The 19253-nt window shown below is 41.5% G+C and overlaps 1 protein-coding gene across 6 annotated transcripts in view; it reads left to right on the top strand.

The window, feature by feature from the left end:
* The window catches only part of CADM1 (cell adhesion molecule 1), a 132359-nt gene that overhangs the window by 95273 nt on the left and 17833 nt on the right, over positions 1–19253 (top strand). For 2 of the 6 annotated variants that reach the window (XM_032201835.1, XM_032201834.1), the window contains exons 7-9: positions 1255–1427; positions 5559–5630; positions 16814–16846. In XM_032201835.1, the coding sequence (XP_032057726.1) occupies positions 1255–1427; positions 5559–5630; positions 16814–16846 (278 nt within the window). The remainder of the gene's footprint in view (positions 1–1254; positions 1428–5558; positions 5631–16813; positions 16847–19253) is intronic. The other 4 variants (XM_032201838.1, XM_032201836.1, XM_032201837.1 and 1 more) reach the window with 3 other exon arrangements.

Here is a 19253-nt window from a genome sequence, read left to right as displayed (position 1 = left end):
AAACCCTGGGACTCCAAAATCACTAATAGCTTTTGAAAGCTGTAGCCAGGAGCATCAAAACCTTTCCAACAATGTTGAGGTAAAACTGCAACTGTGGCTCTGCTCTCTGGAGAGCTGCTGTTGTAGGGCAGAGGCTCGCACGTTAGCGGCGTGTTCTGCAGCCTCGCCAGGCAGTAAGTGCCATGGATGGGAAAGCAAGGAAGAGGACACCAAGCTGTTGCCCAAAACCAGATGTTGACTTTGTAGCAGGCAACTGATTTTATTCAGTATTTTGTCCATTCCAGTTGTGGGGCTGGGATGTTGAGACTTTAGGAGCTTCTATTTCATTACGGTAGTCTCCCATATGGACACCGTAAAAAGCCCAGGCTATTTTGATACCTTTAACAGTGCTAGCTCCCAGTAGAATATGACTTGCAAACTTCATCTTTGGAACTAGGCAGTCTGACAAATGTTTTACCCTGTAGACCTCCCCTTTTTAAGAACTTAGTGTTCAGTTGTCCTAAAAACTGCTATATATTGCTGGCGAAGGCTGTCTCATAGGAGTAGCTGATTTGTCCCTACTGCTATTTAAAAGTTTTCATAGTAATAATTATTTATTTATTCTTAACAAGAATTCCCCAGGCCCTGAAGCACTTCTTTTCTTTACTAGCTCTAACAGACATGCTAATTTCGTTCCCTAAATTATGCAAACATGATACTCATTTTGGTTCCATTAGTAAAAGGATGCAGGAAACAGGCTGCCAATTGGAGAAGCATAATTGGGGGAGAGAAGAAAGGTGTTCCTGTTTGCTAGCGGCTAAAATTCTGTCACTAAGCAGTAGAGCCAGAACTGAGGTAAATAGGTCTATCACGTCTCTCTGTGAAATGGTTCAAACTTCATGAAAATGTACTTGTTCTGTCACATGTCCAGATCTGCACTCAGAGCACCCTGTGGATGCACATTTTAGTCCATAGATGTCAAAGATTTCAGGTTTACTGAATAAGTGAATGATTAACCACTAATGAACTTTCTTCCTGCTTGCATTAGTGTCTTCAGAAAATATAAGGTCTGGATACAGTTTCCTGTTGGGTTAAAATAAATTTAAATTGAGGAAGCCTGACAGCATCTGGGCTTGAGTAGTGCAAAAGCATGTATTTGTTTCTTTACAGTTTTTCTTGGTTTGGGCTTTCTGTCTGTGGATGAACTATTGAAGATGCCATCTTTACCATAGGAAAATAGTAATGTGACTGTTTCTTTTTCTCCCTCCTCTGTAGGCCTACGGACATGAGGTGGTTAAGAGTAGATGATGAGATGCCTCAACACGTTGTAGTGTCTGGTTCAAACCTTCTCATTAGTAACCTAAACAAAACAGATAATGGTACATACCGCTGTGAGGCTTCAAACGCGGTGGGGAAATCACATGCGGATTACATGCTGTTTGTATACGGTACGTGAGAAAAACCACCGTTCTTCTAGACTCATTTACACATAATTGCAACATACCTCTCTCTGAAAGCTTTTAAAGAAGTTAACGTTTTGCTTTCTGCAAGAATTACAGATAGCTCCCAACACATCTACATTATACTGGGCTGGGGTAGGGGCTGGAAAAGCATTTCTTTTGCTTCTGTAACTCTTGGTGTCGTGCATCAGGTGCAGAGCCATTAAGTTCCTTTCTCTGGAGCTGCCTTTGTGGACTTGCTATGACACTTGTGCATTGTCAGATGAGGCCTGAGAAAAGGCCAGAACGGAGGCATGGGGAGAACTGTGAAGTTCTCTAGCCTGACAGTTCTCACAGGACTTCTCCAATATATTTTCCTTTTTGTAATGACTTTTTCAGTGTCTTCAGCAATGGTGCAGGGTTGGCTTTTTTTTTCTTTTTTTTTTTTTTTCCTTGTCTTTTATTAGCAAGTTAAATGACTGAAGAATCAGCCAGCATCCCTGGATAATTGCAAACCAGTAAATAAACTGGAGGAATGAGATGTCTTAAGCCTATATGTGGCTGCTGAGCAGACACTAGAACATGTCTCAGCATCTTTTTAAAGTGCTATTAAGTACCTACTTTAATACTTCGGTTCCTCTGTATTATTTTGCCATTGCTCTAAACCTTGTTGTTCTCTTGTCGTGAGGTGTTGCACATAATGAAGATTCAGCAGGCACTTGAGGAGTGATCCCCCACTTTAATTGTGAACAAGTCCCCTGGGCTGCATATTTGAACTTTATCTGTTAGAGTGTTTATTGTGTGGCATTGCTAAGCTTTGGTGGGTGTTGCCTGTTACTCGGATGGGACAGTGACATGCTCTGGTTTGAAGTTCAATCCATGCAACAGCTGCTTGAAGCTCTGCAGTCCAAATTCTCTTGTGTTTGCTCTGATCCCAGTAAATAGTTGGGAACATAATATCACCTATCTGGTGACAGTGGTATGTCACCAGTTTTGGGCTCAGTCTTAGAAACTTGCCCAGAGACTGTAGCTGATAACAAACCTTACAGCTGTGAGCTGAAATTGGACTCCTGTACTGCAACATACAGGTAGTGCTCTAGTGCCTGTAGCTCCGAAATACTCCAGCTTACAAAATGAAGTCAGATATGAATTGATGGTGGAATAAGTCACTCTTGGTGTAAAACTGACTGTTTACATCACTATCTGAAGAAACAGCAAATGTTGGGGGAAGTAGTAAAGAAGCTGAAATAGGATACAGGCAGCAACCCATGAAAAGCATGGAAAGCTACTGCAGTAAAGCAGTTATAGAAGAGGTTGTTTAATTCCTTGTGTAGTTTAATGTACCTATTTTGGCCCAAGTGAGTGCTAGAATAACTCTCACCAATGTTAATGACCTGGTTAGTGCCCAGGTTCTGTAAGGCTCGGGAGGAACCATTACAGAGGATCTAGCTGAAATGTGTGTCCCTGCAGACACACCAGGGATTTGGTGGGCTCTGGAGATGGAACACCATTCTCACCTGTAAATGTGGTCTCAGTAAGCCATTTAGACCTCATATTAACTCTCACAGTCATTAATTATTTCATGTTTTTGATGTGGGCAAGAACCAGATTACACAGGAATCCATCAGAGCTTTCACCCCTTGTGATTCAATTCCCAGGAGGAGACGGTGTTATTGTAAAGGTGATGCAGCTTCCCAGGGGATATTAACCCGTGGACTCTAGCTCAGGTACCCAGTAGACATTTTGGCATGTAGGGAGGCATTTCATGGTCTGTCAGGAGCTCTCTGTTAAGTAATTGTTTTACATCCCATCCCATTCCGTTCCTGGATGTCTGGGAGCGTCCTGCTATGATTCAGCACTCTGGGCAACAGAAAGAATTCCTTTAGACCTGAATCGAGAAGGGAGACCTCCAGAGCTGCTGATGTAGTGGAAGTGGTTAGGCTGTGGTCATCATCTGAAGCCCTTTGGCATAGAATCTAATTCAAGGTGTCACCAAAGGAAAGCAGTGTGGCTGGGTTGAGTGTGAAAAGGAGCTGCTGGTCTCAGTCCACGTGTCAACAGAAAGCACTTCTCCAGCCTTTGCTGAAATTAAGGAATAGAAATTAAGGAATAATATACATGCCTATGCAGTCTGTATCCCTGCAAAAACGGCTCTGTAGGTGTAGTGTGAAAGATAGTGGGAGGATGTGCTCGCTGCTTGTCCCCTGCCCCAGCTGTGGACAGGACTCAGTGGCCACCGTGGTGCTCCCTGCCCGCATCCAGCTCCCCTGGGAGAAAGGGGACGTGCACATGGGGCCGTCCCCACCAGAGGCATGGGGCAGGCACACCTTCACGGGAGGTAGGGGTGGTTTAGCCTCCGGACAAACAAATGCACCAGCAGTTAAATGGCATTAAGTGTAAATGATTGCCAGCAGCCAGGACTTGCAAAATAACCGCTGCAAATCTGTGCTTAACACACCTTGCTCTGTTCACACATGGTGTAAGGATGTCTAATCCCATTGACGCAGACTGGAAATATGCTTGTTTTTAAAATTCTTTTCACGCTTTTCCTCCCTGTGGGAGTGGGCAGACACATTTTTCTAGAAACTTCTGGCACAATTAGCAAACATTTTTTGCATTTGTCAAGGAAGAGTCTGCTGCACAGCACCATTCCCAGTGCAGGGTGTGAAATGAGCTGGGATTATCTGCCTCTGCTGGCACGATGAAAGGGCAGGGACTTTATTCCTGTGCTTCTGTTGTTCCATCTCTACTACTGTGGAGAAGTGGCAGCATCTCATCAGCATGGCCTTGGGCAAAGAGCAGGAAGGAAGTTTTAGGAGCAGGACAAAATGGCACTCAGCGTAAATGACCACTTCCTTTTATCTGTCTCCACAGTGAAGCGAACTCCAAGGTAATGTTTCTCAACTTTCTGAAAGTTGTATGGAATACAATAAAGGTGCAGCATATAATTAAAGTTCAGATGTATTAATTAGGGAATCTAAGAGCTCACTTGGAGATAAAAGAGTAGCAGATGTGTTAGTGATGAAAAGTTGACATGCTATAGAGAAAACCTAAAATCAAAAGCCTCTGAAATGTTTCATGCTCTATTATTGCAGGATGAATCTGTAGTTCAAAGTCTTCCCGACTACTTAGCACATTCAGTTTGATCATCTGGGCATTGATACATATTTTTTCTTTTACATCTTCTCATATCTACCTTCTCCTGCCCAATAGTTTTGATGAGGATGTGCCCCTGTACATAATATAAATACTGGGAAGAGTGGCAGTGTTTGATTCTTAGCAGGTCAAGTGTCTCTGAGAAATGGTTATTAGTTACAAAGAGAAACATCTCAGTATCTGTGTTTCTCATTAATGATGCACTATGAGCAAAACCAAGAGTGTTGAAATGAAATTGTCAGAAAAATATCGGCTTTTTTATAAAAAGATATGGTGATTTTTTTTTTGTACCTTGAAATTGATATTTAGTAATGATGTTCTCATTTCTTTGTATTTATTACTATCTTTGAAGTAGTTTTTAACATCCTGCTGACGTGTATTCATAGAGGAAGAATAGTGAAGTTAACAGCCCTGGAAAAAAAGTGAGATATATTCATGTGCTGTTGATATTTAGTCTGTTAAGCACAGCAGGGCCCCTCACACAAACCTCCCACCTGGATTTTCAAATGTATATGTAGACAAACAACAAAGCACCATTGTGTCTTTCTTTGTACATGTAAACTGTTCTTTTTGTTGTGGAAAGTGTGCAGTTTATTTTTCTTACAGCTCTCCCATTCCATTTCTCTCTCTCTCATTGACTAATTTATGCTGGGTTTTATTTATTTTTATTTTGTTTAGCATTGTAGAAAGCAAAAAGGGGGGGGAGAGTTTCTGGGCCAGATTCTCCAGCTGGTTAATGTCTCTGCATAGCTCCCCGATGCGGATTGAGCTAGAAATTCAGATTCAGCTGCTGAGGATCTGGCCCTTTGTCTTTAAAGCCAGCTGGAAAGTCACCACCTGGTTTTAGAGGAGGAAGGGCACCCAAGAGCTACGCTGCTTCTTAGCGTCCTTGTTTTTTCTCTGATCATTATTGATCACTGTTGTGTTCTGCTTGTTTTTTCTTAATTTGCTTTTTTATTATTTTCCTTTTTATATTTTATCCAGATCCCCCCACAACTATCCCTCCTCCCACAACAACCACCACCACTACCACCACCATCCCTACCACCATCACAGGTATGGTACCTTCATAACCATTGGAAATGTCCTGAATGTTTATTGTCTTTTATGTATTTAAGCAGAGCTTGAAGCCTGGGGAAAAACAACAAACAAATCTCTTGATTTTTTTTTTCTCAAATACATCCACTGTGTGAGTCCTAATCCGGCAGTTCAACGAGTTGGATAGTCCTTACTGCAGGTGTTTCTGAAACATGGAAATTGCCATGTCAGAAAAAGCTATTAATTCAGTTACTGGTGGCAAAAACTGGGTACTTCCAAATGAAGCATATAAATAGCCTTAGAACTCAGTTAACGCGGGGAGTTGTTTCACCCTCAACCCCATCAGTACCAATTTCTGAGCAGTTTGTACTTGGAAGCATAAAGTTTGGTCTTTAGTGGTTTAATTCACCTAATGTAGAGATGCTTTTTCTCATGCATAGGTGTTTTGTGTATTTCTGTAATAAGCTGTCTACTTCAGTCTCACAGAAAAATGAATTCCACCAGTTATTTTTGTATTGAGTCAAAAAGTATCTGTAGGAGCCTTTTTGAGGAGCTGGCTTTTAGAATTTAGCTTTATGCCTGTCTGGTAAGAAAAGATGAACAGAAGCAACTAGGTGATCATGAGACACCACTATTTTACACACATGCATCATATTTCCTCACTAGACCCAACTTTCTCCGCTCATAAGAAAGCCCTTTCTAATTTCTCTGTATTCATTTGCATTGTCATTTTTCTGATGTTTTCTTTTTCAACTGCTGCTTTTGCTTTTTTTTTCATTTTTTTTCCTTTTTTTTTTTCTTTTTTTTTCTTTTTTTTGAGGTAGAAGTGACAAACTGAAGGTGAGAATGGACCATTGAATAGCTAATGGTATAATGTTTATTGTTGCTCTAAACCATCCCCTTTGCAAATACCGTCACGTTTTGTTTGCTTTTATGATTTTGCTCAGCTGATTCTAACTGTCCTGTTCAGGGCATTTTGTGGCTTTTTCCTTCTGAGGTTTTTACAACCAAATCAGACTCCACTAGCATGGACAAGCAATTGAAGTCTTTCTTCCAATGTGCCTTAATACGCACTTTCTGTGCACTGTCTTCCATATATCATTGTGTTGTCTGGACTTTTCCATTTTCTGTCTTCCTCTTTCCAGGTGGCTATTAATAATATTGAACTCCAGGCACCCAGGTTCGGATGCTTGAGGCACTCTGCAGTGAACACTTCCCCATTTTGCAATTTAGTCACTTTATTTCAGTTCTGCTTTTAATCTCTTAACCAATTTTCATTCCAGAATAGTTTTCAAACTTCATTATTTCAAAGTCTCTCTAAGAGCCTTTTGCAGAGAAACTTGGTCCAGTGTCTGTCAGTGTAAAGAAACATGCATACAGTTCTCTTTTGTTTTACAGTAATTTGTTAATGCTTTCGGTGAATTATAGAAGGCTAAAAGGAAGAATTTGTCTTGATGCTTGATTTGACCCCATTATGTTTATGTCAGTGCCTGGTAACATTAACAATTGTCCTTTTCCCTGGAACTGAATTATTATCAGCCTGTCATTTCAGGGATCACCTGAGGACTTACTGTAAAAGTGCATGCCAACCTCACCTGCTATTGCAAACTCTGAAGTAGTAGTTGTTAATAATAAATAGCAGTATTATTGCTTGCTCTTCTGCTGCAATCATTGCAACTTGTTTGTGAATTTTAAGTATCCTCTAGGCTTCTTCACCCAGACTTTTTCCTCAGTCCCCTGTGTACATCCATAACCGCAGTGCACCAGAGCACCACTGACTCTGCCTTAAAAAGTGAGGAAACTCCGTTTTCTCTTTACTGTGAATAATTTCTCACTTTCCTCTCGAGCCTGTTTCCCCTTATAATATTTCCCATCCAGCATTCAAATATTAGCACTTGTAATATAAATTTAGTTCCTAGTACTTCTTCAGGCATACAAGGATCCCAGGATGTCCTTAGCCTTTGAGGGAGCCAGCAGCATGATGTGCCTGGGTGCAGTAGGTGAGTTGTCACCATCTGGTCGCTGCCAGTGATCAAACTCCTGGACGTGAAATCCATTAAGGTTAAATCCCTGCTCCTTACTCTTCAGCTCTTGAGCTTAGCACTGTGGGTTCTTCTTCCTGAGAAGACAGTACTCCATGATAATGACGGTCTTTCAGGAAGTGAGGGCTTTCTGACATGATACTTCCCCAGCTATTCCTCCTGGGTAACTTCCCATCAGAGCAAACCATTTCCCTGAACGCAGGCTCAGCACTACCCTTTTGGAGGTTGTTACACTATAAGGAAGTTTGACTAAATTGAAAAATGATTCAGTGTGCGCTACTAAGATTCATTGACCAAGAGTTCTTTATTTCCTTTACAAGCAGAATTGGGGGTTGCTTTTTTGTCAGGCTAGCAGAAGTATTTTGGTTTCAGGTGCGTGTGATTGGCCTATGCTTTTCTCACATCTCTATTTGCAATGATGGAGAATCTACAAGCTTGCTGACCTCCTGTTTGCAAATCCTGGACAGGTTCAGTTGCCTCCTTGATGAATTCCAGTATTGGTTTTGAACTACTGACAAGGCTAGAAATGTAATGAAAATCTAAAATTGTTCATTGATACCAGCAGTTAGTGCTTATGGTACGTAGGAAGAAGATTTGCTAACAAGAAGCTGAGGAGGGAGATTTCTGTATTCTTTCCTGACACTGATGCAATGTTGAACCTTCTTAAAATGTGTCTGCCCACAAGTTAATAGCTTTTCTCACAAAGAAGAGCTAACATTTAGCCTCACTTCTTTGTGCATAAACGTTCATATGTATGTTTTCTGTACGTGTTAACCAAGCAACGTGCCTGTACTCCGTTGAAGTGGATGATGCTGTGTGGAATTTTACCCCTTTGGTAGTCACCAAAACAGTATGCCAATATAGCCAAGTATGACAACTTTCTAAAATCCCTGTCTTTGGATGTTACTGTATCTTTGGCAGGCAGCTGTGTCTGTATTTATCTTAAGGTGAAAGCTGCACTGGTGGAGTGTAACGTGTGCTCCTCCTGCCCCAGAATAAGGGTCACACAGCTGGGCATTTCGGTCCTGCAGGTAGCCCACCACGTGTGGCTGGGTAGCCAGGTCTGATAAACGGGTGGCAAAATTAACTCCTGCTTCCAACCTGCACTGAATGTTAGTAACTGCTGCTGGTCATGCAGGCTCCCACTGCCAGGCGGTACGAAGCCTGGAAATGTACTTTCCTCAATAGGTACAAGATCTTGCAGATGAAAAAAATCAGGTCAAATTAACATAATCTTTAGAATTACATAGCATAGCAGTGTTGAAACACTTTTTAAAGCCTCAAGAGACAATTGATAACTTAATTCCTGTCATCACCAAACTGTTGAAATATTCTGCTGTGGCATAATGGCTTTGTTAGCAGATGGGAGCGTTTCTTGTTTCCGCCAGCAGGCAAGGTGCGAGTAATCTTCCAGCCAGGTTAAAAACATTTGCTTAGGATGAGGAGAGTTTTAAATCTATGTTATTTGACCACCATCTCCCCACCCCTCCAACTCCTATTTCTGGTGTAATTCTGGCCTAGTTTGTGTCCCCTGAAGCCACAGACTAGTTCTGAAAAGCAAATTTTTAATTTAATTGGGAAAAAAAAAGGTATGGTGGGGGGAATGGAAAGAAGAGACCTGCAGTGAAACAAATTTTTATGTCCAAAACTCATGTTTGTAGATGCCCATAGAAAATTTTACTGGAATTATTCTTTTTGAGTTATTGGAGATAACTTGTGCTGGCTTCATTTTTCCCTGCTAAAGCTATCTAACAGAACAATCTCAAAGGGCTACATTTGCTACTCCACAGGCATGGTAAGTTACTCATTTTGAGCAGCTTCCAACAACAGACATCTTTTGTACTTGCTTTACATACAGTATTTCTATTCTAACTGTGTTCAGACATGACAGGGAAATGCAATTCTGCCTCAAAGAGTTTATCTCTGAGTGATGATAGACGCTGTTCAGCAAATACGAGCTAGAGCAATAGGTACAGCAAACACAAGAGGGCAAGTAATGCAATGTGTAGGTATATGATGTAGCGTGGTCATTATTGCCCAGCCTTGGGGTGCAGTGAGCTCCGGGCTGTGCTCACAATCCCTCCCTAGCCCCCCTGAAGTCACTGTGTAGAGCACAGGGTGCCTTTAGCAGCTGCTGTTGCTTTACAAATCAAAATGCTGCACCAGCGCTGCTGTGGGCTTGACCTGCAAAGGCATGCTGAGCTGATAAAGTAGTATTGTGGCACGGAGGTTTGGGGGAAGATCACAGCTAAACTCTGAAAAGCTAACATACTTCTTTCTTCCAGGAGAAGGAAAAGCTGAACAGTGGTGAAGTTTCCAAAACAGCACGACCTTTAAAGCTTTTCCTCTGTCACTGTTGCTTTGCTTCAGTGTAGGTGCTTGAAAAGATTTCCTGCGTGACATTTTGATCTTTTTAGTATATCCTCCAACTGCATTGATATTCTGACCATCCTTTGGTGTTTCAGCTGTTATCACCGGCAAGCCCTTTTTTTATCAGTTCAAATTGTCCTTGTGGCTTTCTTCATTAAGATGTACAATACGATACAGCAGAGCAAACCGCATAATTTGAATTACCCCTGGAGTTGTTACTTGAAATACTGGTTTTGGACAGCTGTTGTTTCCTGGGAGATAAAGGTTCTTCATAATAACCAAGCCCTCATCTTTGGCATAAGGAAGAATGGAGTGTTTTAGCCTGCCATTTCAAACACTCTTTTGCTGCCTTCTGGACTTGCCTAGCACATACACTTCCACGCCCCAGGATCTACAGAGTTAGCTGTACATCCAAATTTGCATTTATCACACTTCCTCTGCAGCTAGATCTTGCAGGTGTCTTGGCAACCATTCTAGTGGAGACCTGAGGGTGCAACATGCATGCACGTTACCAGTATTTCAAGCCTTGCATTGGGTGCTATTGATTCTGCGAAGCCCAGGCTGTCCATCTTGCAACAGTGCCAAGCTGGCAGATGTGACTATTGCATGTCTTTAGTGCAGTTTTAAACCCTATTTTTAAACCAAATATCCCTTAGAATATGCAGTAAGAGGTGTGCACGTTCAGGGGGCTGAGGCATTGCTGGCAGTGGCTCTGGATTAAAAATTCCCAAGAATGCTCATTCCCCCTGATGAGACCCACTGAAAAGCACTGAGCTCGTGCTGTCAAAACACTACAAGATCCTCTGGGATGGCGAGTTTTTTTTTTTGTAAGCAGGCCCAAGAAAGTTCAGTTTCTCTCAAAGCTGTTCTAAAGTCAGCAAGCTCCACAACAGGAACGGTTAAGTGATGCTGAATCTGAACGTTGCATCTTAACAAGTCTCATGTATTGGCTGAGCTCTCCTTTTTGCCCCTGGGGGCCATGCATTAGCTTACTGGAAGTGAGTGAGGGTGGAGATCCTTTGTGTATACTTGACAAAGGCTATGTAGATGCCAGCTCTGTATGGTCCATATAAAAAACCCATTTTTATACCATATTAGCTACCTAAGAAGTAATAATATATAGAAATGTTAAGTTACTGAGAAAGAAATGGTGTGACATTTTCAGGCCATGAATTCACATGCCAGAAAACTTCTTTAAAATGAGGATAATGATTATTTTATCCTTAGCAGAAGTTTTTTTATTTTCTGCTTGCATCTGGTTGTGTGGAAAAACTACGGTTGTATGGGATTTATTCCAACACTAATCCAAAAAGGTAGTGGGTGGGAAGAATGCAATAAAAGCCATTCTTTGCTCAAATTACCTTGCAGCAGGTTTGTAGGAGGTGAAGAGGCAACGTGGGGATTACTGAAGTACATGTGCACTAGCAGCATCGCAGGCTTTAAATCTGACCAGGTATGGTTGCTTGTGTTTGTTTCTGGTGGTGGTGTTCACGTGGAGTTTCATGATAAATAGCGAGCGTGTCTGTTCCCCTGGCAGATTAAAAGGATGGTTGTGGTCGGCTCCAGCCTGGCTGTGCGGGCCACACACGTCCTCCTTGGGTGCTTTTTGGGGAGCCTCGTGCGGGGCCAGGTGCTGCCTGCCTCCCGGGGCTGGCTGCACAGAGACTTGGCGTGGTGATTTGCTTCCCCAAATTATTTATTGCTTAGCTTTTGCTTTTAGCTGAAGCTTCAGCATGTCCCCGGTAAAATGTCAAGTTAATTTACAGATGATACTGCACTCTTCTGACATTTTCATCCGGTATGTGACCACATTAAAGGGAATAAAGGAAGAGAGAATAACTCACAGGCCTGTTAAAAATGAAACGAAATTCAGTCTTCTGGTACCACTTACAGTCAGTAGCAGACACGGTACTGTCACGCCTGGTGTTATGGGTGGTAATGCAGTGAAAGCGATGCAGAAACCATCTTTGTGTCCTGCCGAAAACTTGGATGTTCAGGAAAGCGAAGGCAGGAGGGAGTCATGCACAGGACACCCCATCCCCTGGGACACCTTGAGCTGAGCATGGGTGGAGTACAGATGGGCAACATTTGCACAGGTTTTGTATGCCACAGCGTGGTGGAAGTATCCAGCTTTCTGGACACAAGGTGCTTCCAGCCAGAGCCAGCAGAGCGGCGTGGGTGAATGCCTGAGCCTGCATAGGTTGGTGTTGGCCGCTGGATGAAGTTGCAGCTGGGTCTGTAAAGGTTCTGGACACTATATTCAGGAGGTCAGGATTTAAATAAAAAACAAAATCCTTTTAGAGCTTGCTGGAAAAACATAGAAAGGCGTAGCCTGAGCTGCAGCACTGATTTAGGAATATTTTTGTTCTTGTCACATACAGCTTCCATACAGATTGTGATTATTTTTGTGAAACATCTGCTCTGCAAATCAAATTGTCCCTGGGGTGCATTGCAACATGCCCATACACAAAAGCTTTCAGCACAAGCTGGAATCACTTCACAGAGGTCCGTCATATAGGATCATAATGCACAGTACATTTTTATCCATCCTTCTGAGGAATATTTGGAGAACGGAAGAGCTGCTGTGGTTTTTCACTTTGTGGGGATTTTTAAGCTCTTTTGCCCCTCAGACAACTGTCTCACAATGTAGTTGAAAGGTAACATGACTGTTAATGTCTAACAGGTGTCACAGGTCAGTGGAAATTAGGAGGATTTGCGTAGGTTTTTTTTTTTTATTTGCCTTGAAGGTTTGAAATAAAGCAGAAATCTTCTGTGTATAGTACAGAACACTGATACCTAAGGTTGCTGTGAAAATGGTACTGTGAAGGGGTCTGTGCTTGACCTGGTAACTAAATGTGAAGTAGTCTAGAAATTCAGAAAGAATAAGAGCTCCACAAGTCAGTGCTCAAGTGTCAAAGTATCAAGTAGATATTCATAGTTATTAATATCTATTGAAAGTGGTAAAAAAAGAAAAAGAAAAAAAGCTGTATATGAAATGTGTGTTTTGCTGTTATTTTGATTAGGTGCTGCTGTAATGCTCTTTGCAATAGCTGTGTGCTGTTAAGCTCCAATGTATCAGTGTATTTCTCTAAGGCTGTAGCACTGCAGTTCAACTGAAGAAAGAAAATAAGCATTCAAGTTTGTGAATTTAATTTAGCTACTAGGGTTTTAATTTTCTCCATCGTGCTCATTCTGTTCAAGGCTGTGGACTAATTACGGACTGGTTTAAAGGCCCAGTCTGTCACACTCAGCCAACGGTTTTAAGTTGGAGACAATCCATTTGAAAAAATTAGAAGGCATAACAGTGGAGCTTGTAACTCAACTAAATGTTGCCCAGATGCTTTTGTGCAGTAATTTCATAAATGCATGCAGATATGTGTGTGTGTGTGGCTGTGTAGCTACTTAACAAAGTGGTGAATGCGTAAAAGTTGGGTGTTGCTCGAGTTTTCTTGTTTGGCAGATGCCACCATCTGTATCACAGCACAGTGTGTTACTGTCCTCATTCAAGAGCTGGCCATGGTAAAGTCTGTTCTTACCACTGATACTAAAAAGAAATCATTATTAAGTGAAAAGTGGAGCTTTATGGAGGCCAATAGTTATATTTTGACTTTGCTGTTTAATTATGAATCAGTCCTTCAGTGAACTTACATACAGGTAGATTTTGAAAGACCGTTACACTGGTTATACTTCTACATAGAGCAACTTCTGTTGAGTATTCCTGATTGAAATCAGGAAAAGAACCCTTGTCTGTTTCATCTTCATCTTAAGGTCAAAAGTGCCACATGGAGCTTCTTTGTTTCTCTGCTTTTCTTCATCCTCTCTGCTTTGCCACATCTTGTAAAACAGCCCTGGTTCAGCACCAGCTCATTTGAAATGATATGCATCAGCTTTGTGCGACTGTGTGACCGCAGTTCACACCTGTCACTTACGACCAGAACGGTGCTTTTTGGTGATGGTGAAGTCTTTCACTGGCTTTGCTAAACCTTTAAGTCAGAAACATATCAAGTGCTTCCTTGTCACTCCATACATGAGAAAAGGGGGGATGATTTTTCATCTAGGGTCTGGGGCAGAAGTCTGATCACTGGAGTTCTGTATGTCTGGTCTGGCATATAGAGATGGTTATTCTTTTTTTTTTTAAAAAAAAAAGTTTAAAGTTAGCCAATCTGTCTTAAAATTCTGGGTTGTCTTAGCAGCAACATTGCAGGGCCTGGGATATTCCTTCTTACATAAGGCAGAAGAGCGATGGAGCTTGGCGTATGCACAGTTCTACATATATTCATTAATTTCATACCAAAGCAATGATGGCAATTTTTCTCTCCTTTGTAATGCAACTGCTGTAGTAGTGTGTGTGTGTTGGGGTGTATCCTTTGCTTTATTTTAACGTGAGATTATTCCTCTTTGGAGCACTGTGTATTTACAATCGTTCTCAAAGAAGACTCTGGGATTGAACTGGACTTCCAGACAATTCATTCTAAACTTTAACTGGTCTGTGTTTCCTATTGCAATCATCCAAGCCATTTGCTAATCATAACTTTGTCATTCCAGCTGCAGCCAACATGTTGTTTGACTTGGATATTTGTTCGCACTTACAACTGCTTGAGAACTTTATTTTTTGTAACCTGTTGGTCTCTGTCCCCAGATGGGGAAGCGAGATGCACTGTCCAGTTTGCACTGTTTCTTGACTAATATCTCTTCCAGCACGTGAATACGAGTTTGCTTTCAGCAGATTTTCTATTTAGTGTAAAAGCTGACATAACTTTTTTTTTATTTCAGGAAGACAGTAAATTGAGACTATTTATAGATGCCAAGATGCTATCTCAGGAATTAATACTCAGTTTTATAATCCTTTCTAAACACAACTTCCCCCCTCACCTTCACCACCATTTTCCCCTTCACCATTTGCTTGGTAAAAATGAGGCATTATTTGAGGATTGCTACTCAGAAACAAAGAAGAGTCCCAGTCTTGTTCTCATCTGTGCTTTGGAAGGCTTCCCTTGCAGCCTCCACCAGAGTTCCCAGCAGGAGAACAAATGCTAGCATATTTAAGTGTGTGTTAGATTTGATTGCCAAGATGAGAACAGTATATGTTGGCAGTGGAAACAGGCTAATGACAGCTTGATAATCTGTTATGCAAATTTTGGTGTAGTTTGTTAAATTGTGCAGGGTTTATTTGTTTTGCTTTTATAATTAAAGCATGTAGACCTTGTATCTGTAAGCATTGTGTATTCCTTGTATGATTCCTGTCCTCATTGGTGCTTCAGAAAACCAGACTAGGGCTGTCCTCAGCTAAATTAAAAAGGAATGGGTCCTCACTTTTCCACTGCTTTTTCTGAATGTGCAGGAAGGCTACCCTTCCTAGGGTTCTCCGGACAGCAGTTAATTAGCAGAAACGCCAATGTGAATTGTCCATTGTTGCTACAAAACCGAAGTTCCAGGCTAGTTCGCAAAACATGCAGTAGAGCGCTTCATTTAAACATTGCCTGCATCAAACCAAGCAGAGTTCTCTGAAGCCCTGTCTTTGCTGTGAATAACCACATCTGGGCTTTACTGTCAGTTTAATCTGGGCTTTGCTGTCAGTTTAAGAGTGTTGATAGGTATTAACAAAGTTGTGGTTATATCCTGAAGAGTCAGACTATTACAGCAAACAGCCAACAAGTCTGTCTAGTAAGAGCAACTGATAGGTCCTAGCAAACAGGAGGAGGATATCTAGAACCAGATGAGATTATCTAATAATGGGACTCTGGATAACATGAAGGACATATGATTCAGATCCAGTGGTATCTGAAATAGCATAGTGTGCTGTCAGAATAGAATTGTCTAGAAAAGCCTGTGACTTTGGGTCTGTCTCTAGAATTGCACATTCCAAACACCTTTGAAGAGATGAAACAGTTGGCAACTCCAAGAAATTTCCCGTGGCTTGCAATGTCAATGGAGTAAAGTCAGCTTTGTACCAACAACCACCCCCTAAAAAAAATAATTTAACTGTTGACGACAAAAAAAAAAAAAAAAAAAAGTTTGAGGGTGTGACCCAGTGAAATTCAGCTCCAGAATTCAGGACGTGTTTCACATCAGAGGGACTGGGAATATCTACTTGCATTTGTCCATTCTAGAACAACTTTTTTTACACTGAAAAGAGATGCAGCTTGTGGGCACGTGGTTCAGCATAAGGAAGGCAAAAAGGCCATGTATGCAGTCAGTGTGCAATGAGATTTATCATTTGTTTGCCAACTCTAAAAATGGTCTGGACTCAGGGGGTTACACTGTGAAGGAGAAGAAACTGAAACAAGATTCATTCACTGTCTCCTGCCAGGTGATCAGGTACCTGGACTGGATGTTGGAGGGAGTGTTTTGGTGAAGGCAATGTTTGAATGCGTAAAAACAAAAATATTTTCTAAGCATCAGCTCTGTGTGCTGGAGCTCTGTGTGCTGGTCCTGAGCTTCTGTTTTGGTACTTACCAACAGAAGAGTTGGTGTTGGTGTTCTCCCCATCTCATGTTCCCATGACTTTGCAACCACCAGTAATTGTTCTGGCAAGGTCCTGGAGAAAAAAAAATAAATAAAAATTTACTGTTTTCCTCAGGCTCATAGCTTTTGAACTCGAGGCATGTCTTCTAAACAGTGCAACTCACTTCAAATGCTTTTTGCCTTTCATTTTATTATTGCTTGTCACGCAATGTTCTTTGAAAGCTTGCTCATATATTATCTGTTCCATTTTTTCCATTTTCCCTTTTTTTGCATGCTGTTCCTCCTGTTTCTTCCCTTCCTCCAATCCTCTGTTCCCGTGTGTAGACACAACGGCGACGACAGAACCAGCAGTTCACGGTTGGTATCACATTCCTGTTTATCTTATTTCTCAGCACTGCTGAGTGGCAAGACAAGCCTGGGAAGGGGAAGAAAAAAAGGAAAATGTAGTCTTCAAGGGAAAACCATGTTTCAAGTGGACTGATCTCATAAATATAACATAGTTTTTAAGACTTGAAAGTCTGTCTAGTCTTGTCATTTCAGTTGTGAGTTTCATAGCCAGTTGTTGTGGTTCCAGGCCAGCACCGATTCCCAAAATCCAGGAGAAATGACACACATGTAAGAGGAGTGCAAAGGAAGCAAATAATTTATTCAGCAATCTCGATTACTGGGGTAATCATTTCAAACATTAAAAAGAAATTTGGCTTTTGAAAATATGAATTCAAATTTAATTTTTTAAGAGATGCATGAAATTTTCAGTATTTTTTAAATTTTATTTCAAGTTTATAAGAGGTGGCCTCCAGCAGGAGCACCAGAGTCGAGCGGCATGCTTGGTATTCTGCGGGAGTTCGGCAGACAAGCCCCTTGCCTTGGAGGTCAGAAGGGAAGTTTTCATTATTACACTGCAGAAGGAGATTTTAAAAACAAATAGCAACACTTTCTTATCAGCATAGCAGTCTAGCAAACTAACCCTTCTCATCTGCTCAAGGAAGTCTAGCTAACAGCTTGACAGCTTCCTTAGCTTCCTACATTTTTAAAGCAAGCTTAAATAGTCACTTCAGACTGAAAGTTGAGCATACAGTTTTTTGGCACAAGCTTGCTTTTCAGCTGAAGAACCAAAACCTCTGACAATTCTAATTAAGACTAATCCATGTTTGAGTTTGCTATTTTAGTGTGTTTTTTTTTTAAGTTTGATAAATCGACTGTTTTTCTTATTGATATGAAATTATATAAGCCAGAAGTCTGTAGTGCTGAACTATCTTTTTTTCTTGCTTTCTCCCAACAAAGCACAGCTCTGGTAGTATAGGCAGATGGAGGACTGAGTAAAGTTGGGGTTAAACAGCACTGCCCCTACCAAACGGAGGGAAAAGCAGTTCTTTTTCCAATTTACCTACATGGATGAATTTTTCCACTTTATGTAAAACTTCAAGGCACTCAGGCATACTTCTGTTTTCTATACGTTGCTGATCTCCCCATGTACGTTTTGTATAATGACAAGATTCAACATCAGTAAGTTTGTAGCTACTGCCATGGAAGTCATGGCAAGGTAATAAAAGTCCCAAGTGACATCTCATCACGATCTACACTAATGCGTGTGAAAGTCAGACGAAGGCAAAAACGTTAACCACCCAATCATCCCCTGGGGAAAGTCCTGAAGGCTTTAAAGGCAGTGAAAGACAATGAACATGGGAGCATAGTTGAATTAAATAACAGCTTAAGAAAAGGACTTGTTAGCTTTAGGTAACTGATGTTACAGGAAAATATAGGTAAACAATTTAGCATTTTTCATGTAGATGAGGCTGTTTTCCATGGCAATAGAAATTAAAGGTGGTTGATCTACTAAAGTACTTACCCCAGTAGTGGAGCTTGAGAAGCCTCTGAGATCCTGTCAGTTAAATCAGCTGGAGTTGCACTTCCCAGCCCCTCGGGGGCCACACAGGGGGGGTTCTTCCATCAGCTTTTGGCCAGCCCTTGCAGTGCCATGCTGCAAGGTGGGCGCTGCCAGCACAGGGTGCTCACCACTGCCGTACTTCAGTTCAGCTGAGGTAACCGTGCCTTTGGTGCCAGGATTTGCTAAGAAAAGGTAGAACCTTCAGGCAAAATAACAAAGAGGACTGCGCTATCAGAAAATAGTACAAATTCACATCTTTCTGTTTTTTTTTCAGTACTAGAAATCCACATGTGCAGGGGTTGATTCCTAAATGTGGGAAGGGTCAGATAGTTCTGATATTAGCCTGACTTCAGGCATCTTGGGAAGCCTTTTCTGACACACAAGTCCCCTTAATCTATGGATAACTGGAGCTGCTCTGGGGAAAAGCCCATGAGAATCTGATTCTCCCTGAGGTCAGGCCGGGAAGCTCTTGCACCAGACAGGGGGAGATGCAGCATCGCAGCCACATCACCCTGGCCTGATTCTTTGGTGCAATTCCTGATGGTTTCCATCTCGTGGAATCTCTCCATGTTTGTGTCAGGGAAAGCCATAGAAAGCACATTTTTAATTCAAGGAAGGTTTCTGAATATTTTAACATCTGGGGGGGAGCAGAGCAGCTGCATAAGATTGACAACTGAAATGACAAGTAAACCTAATCAAATTAGTTCTGACAGACTTTTTTGCCTTAAAAATCAGCCTGTTTTGTACTGAACTCCACTGTGTTTGCCCTCTTGGGTTCTTTTCCTGTGAAGACTCTGGGGTTTCTTTCCAAGCTTGTATTGCTGGAGTGTGTATGGAGTATACCAGGTGTTTATGTACGTTGGCCATTTGTTCTTA

Source organism: Aythya fuligula, chromosome 22 (genome assembly GCF_009819795.1).
Source record: "Aythya fuligula isolate bAytFul2 chromosome 22, bAytFul2.pri, whole genome shotgun sequence".
In the NCBI taxonomy this organism is placed as follows: Eukaryota; Metazoa; Chordata; class Aves; order Anseriformes; family Anatidae; genus Aythya; species Aythya fuligula.
The sequence above is the reverse complement of the archived record's forward strand: the minus strand, read 5'-3'. Positions and strand labels throughout refer to the sequence as shown.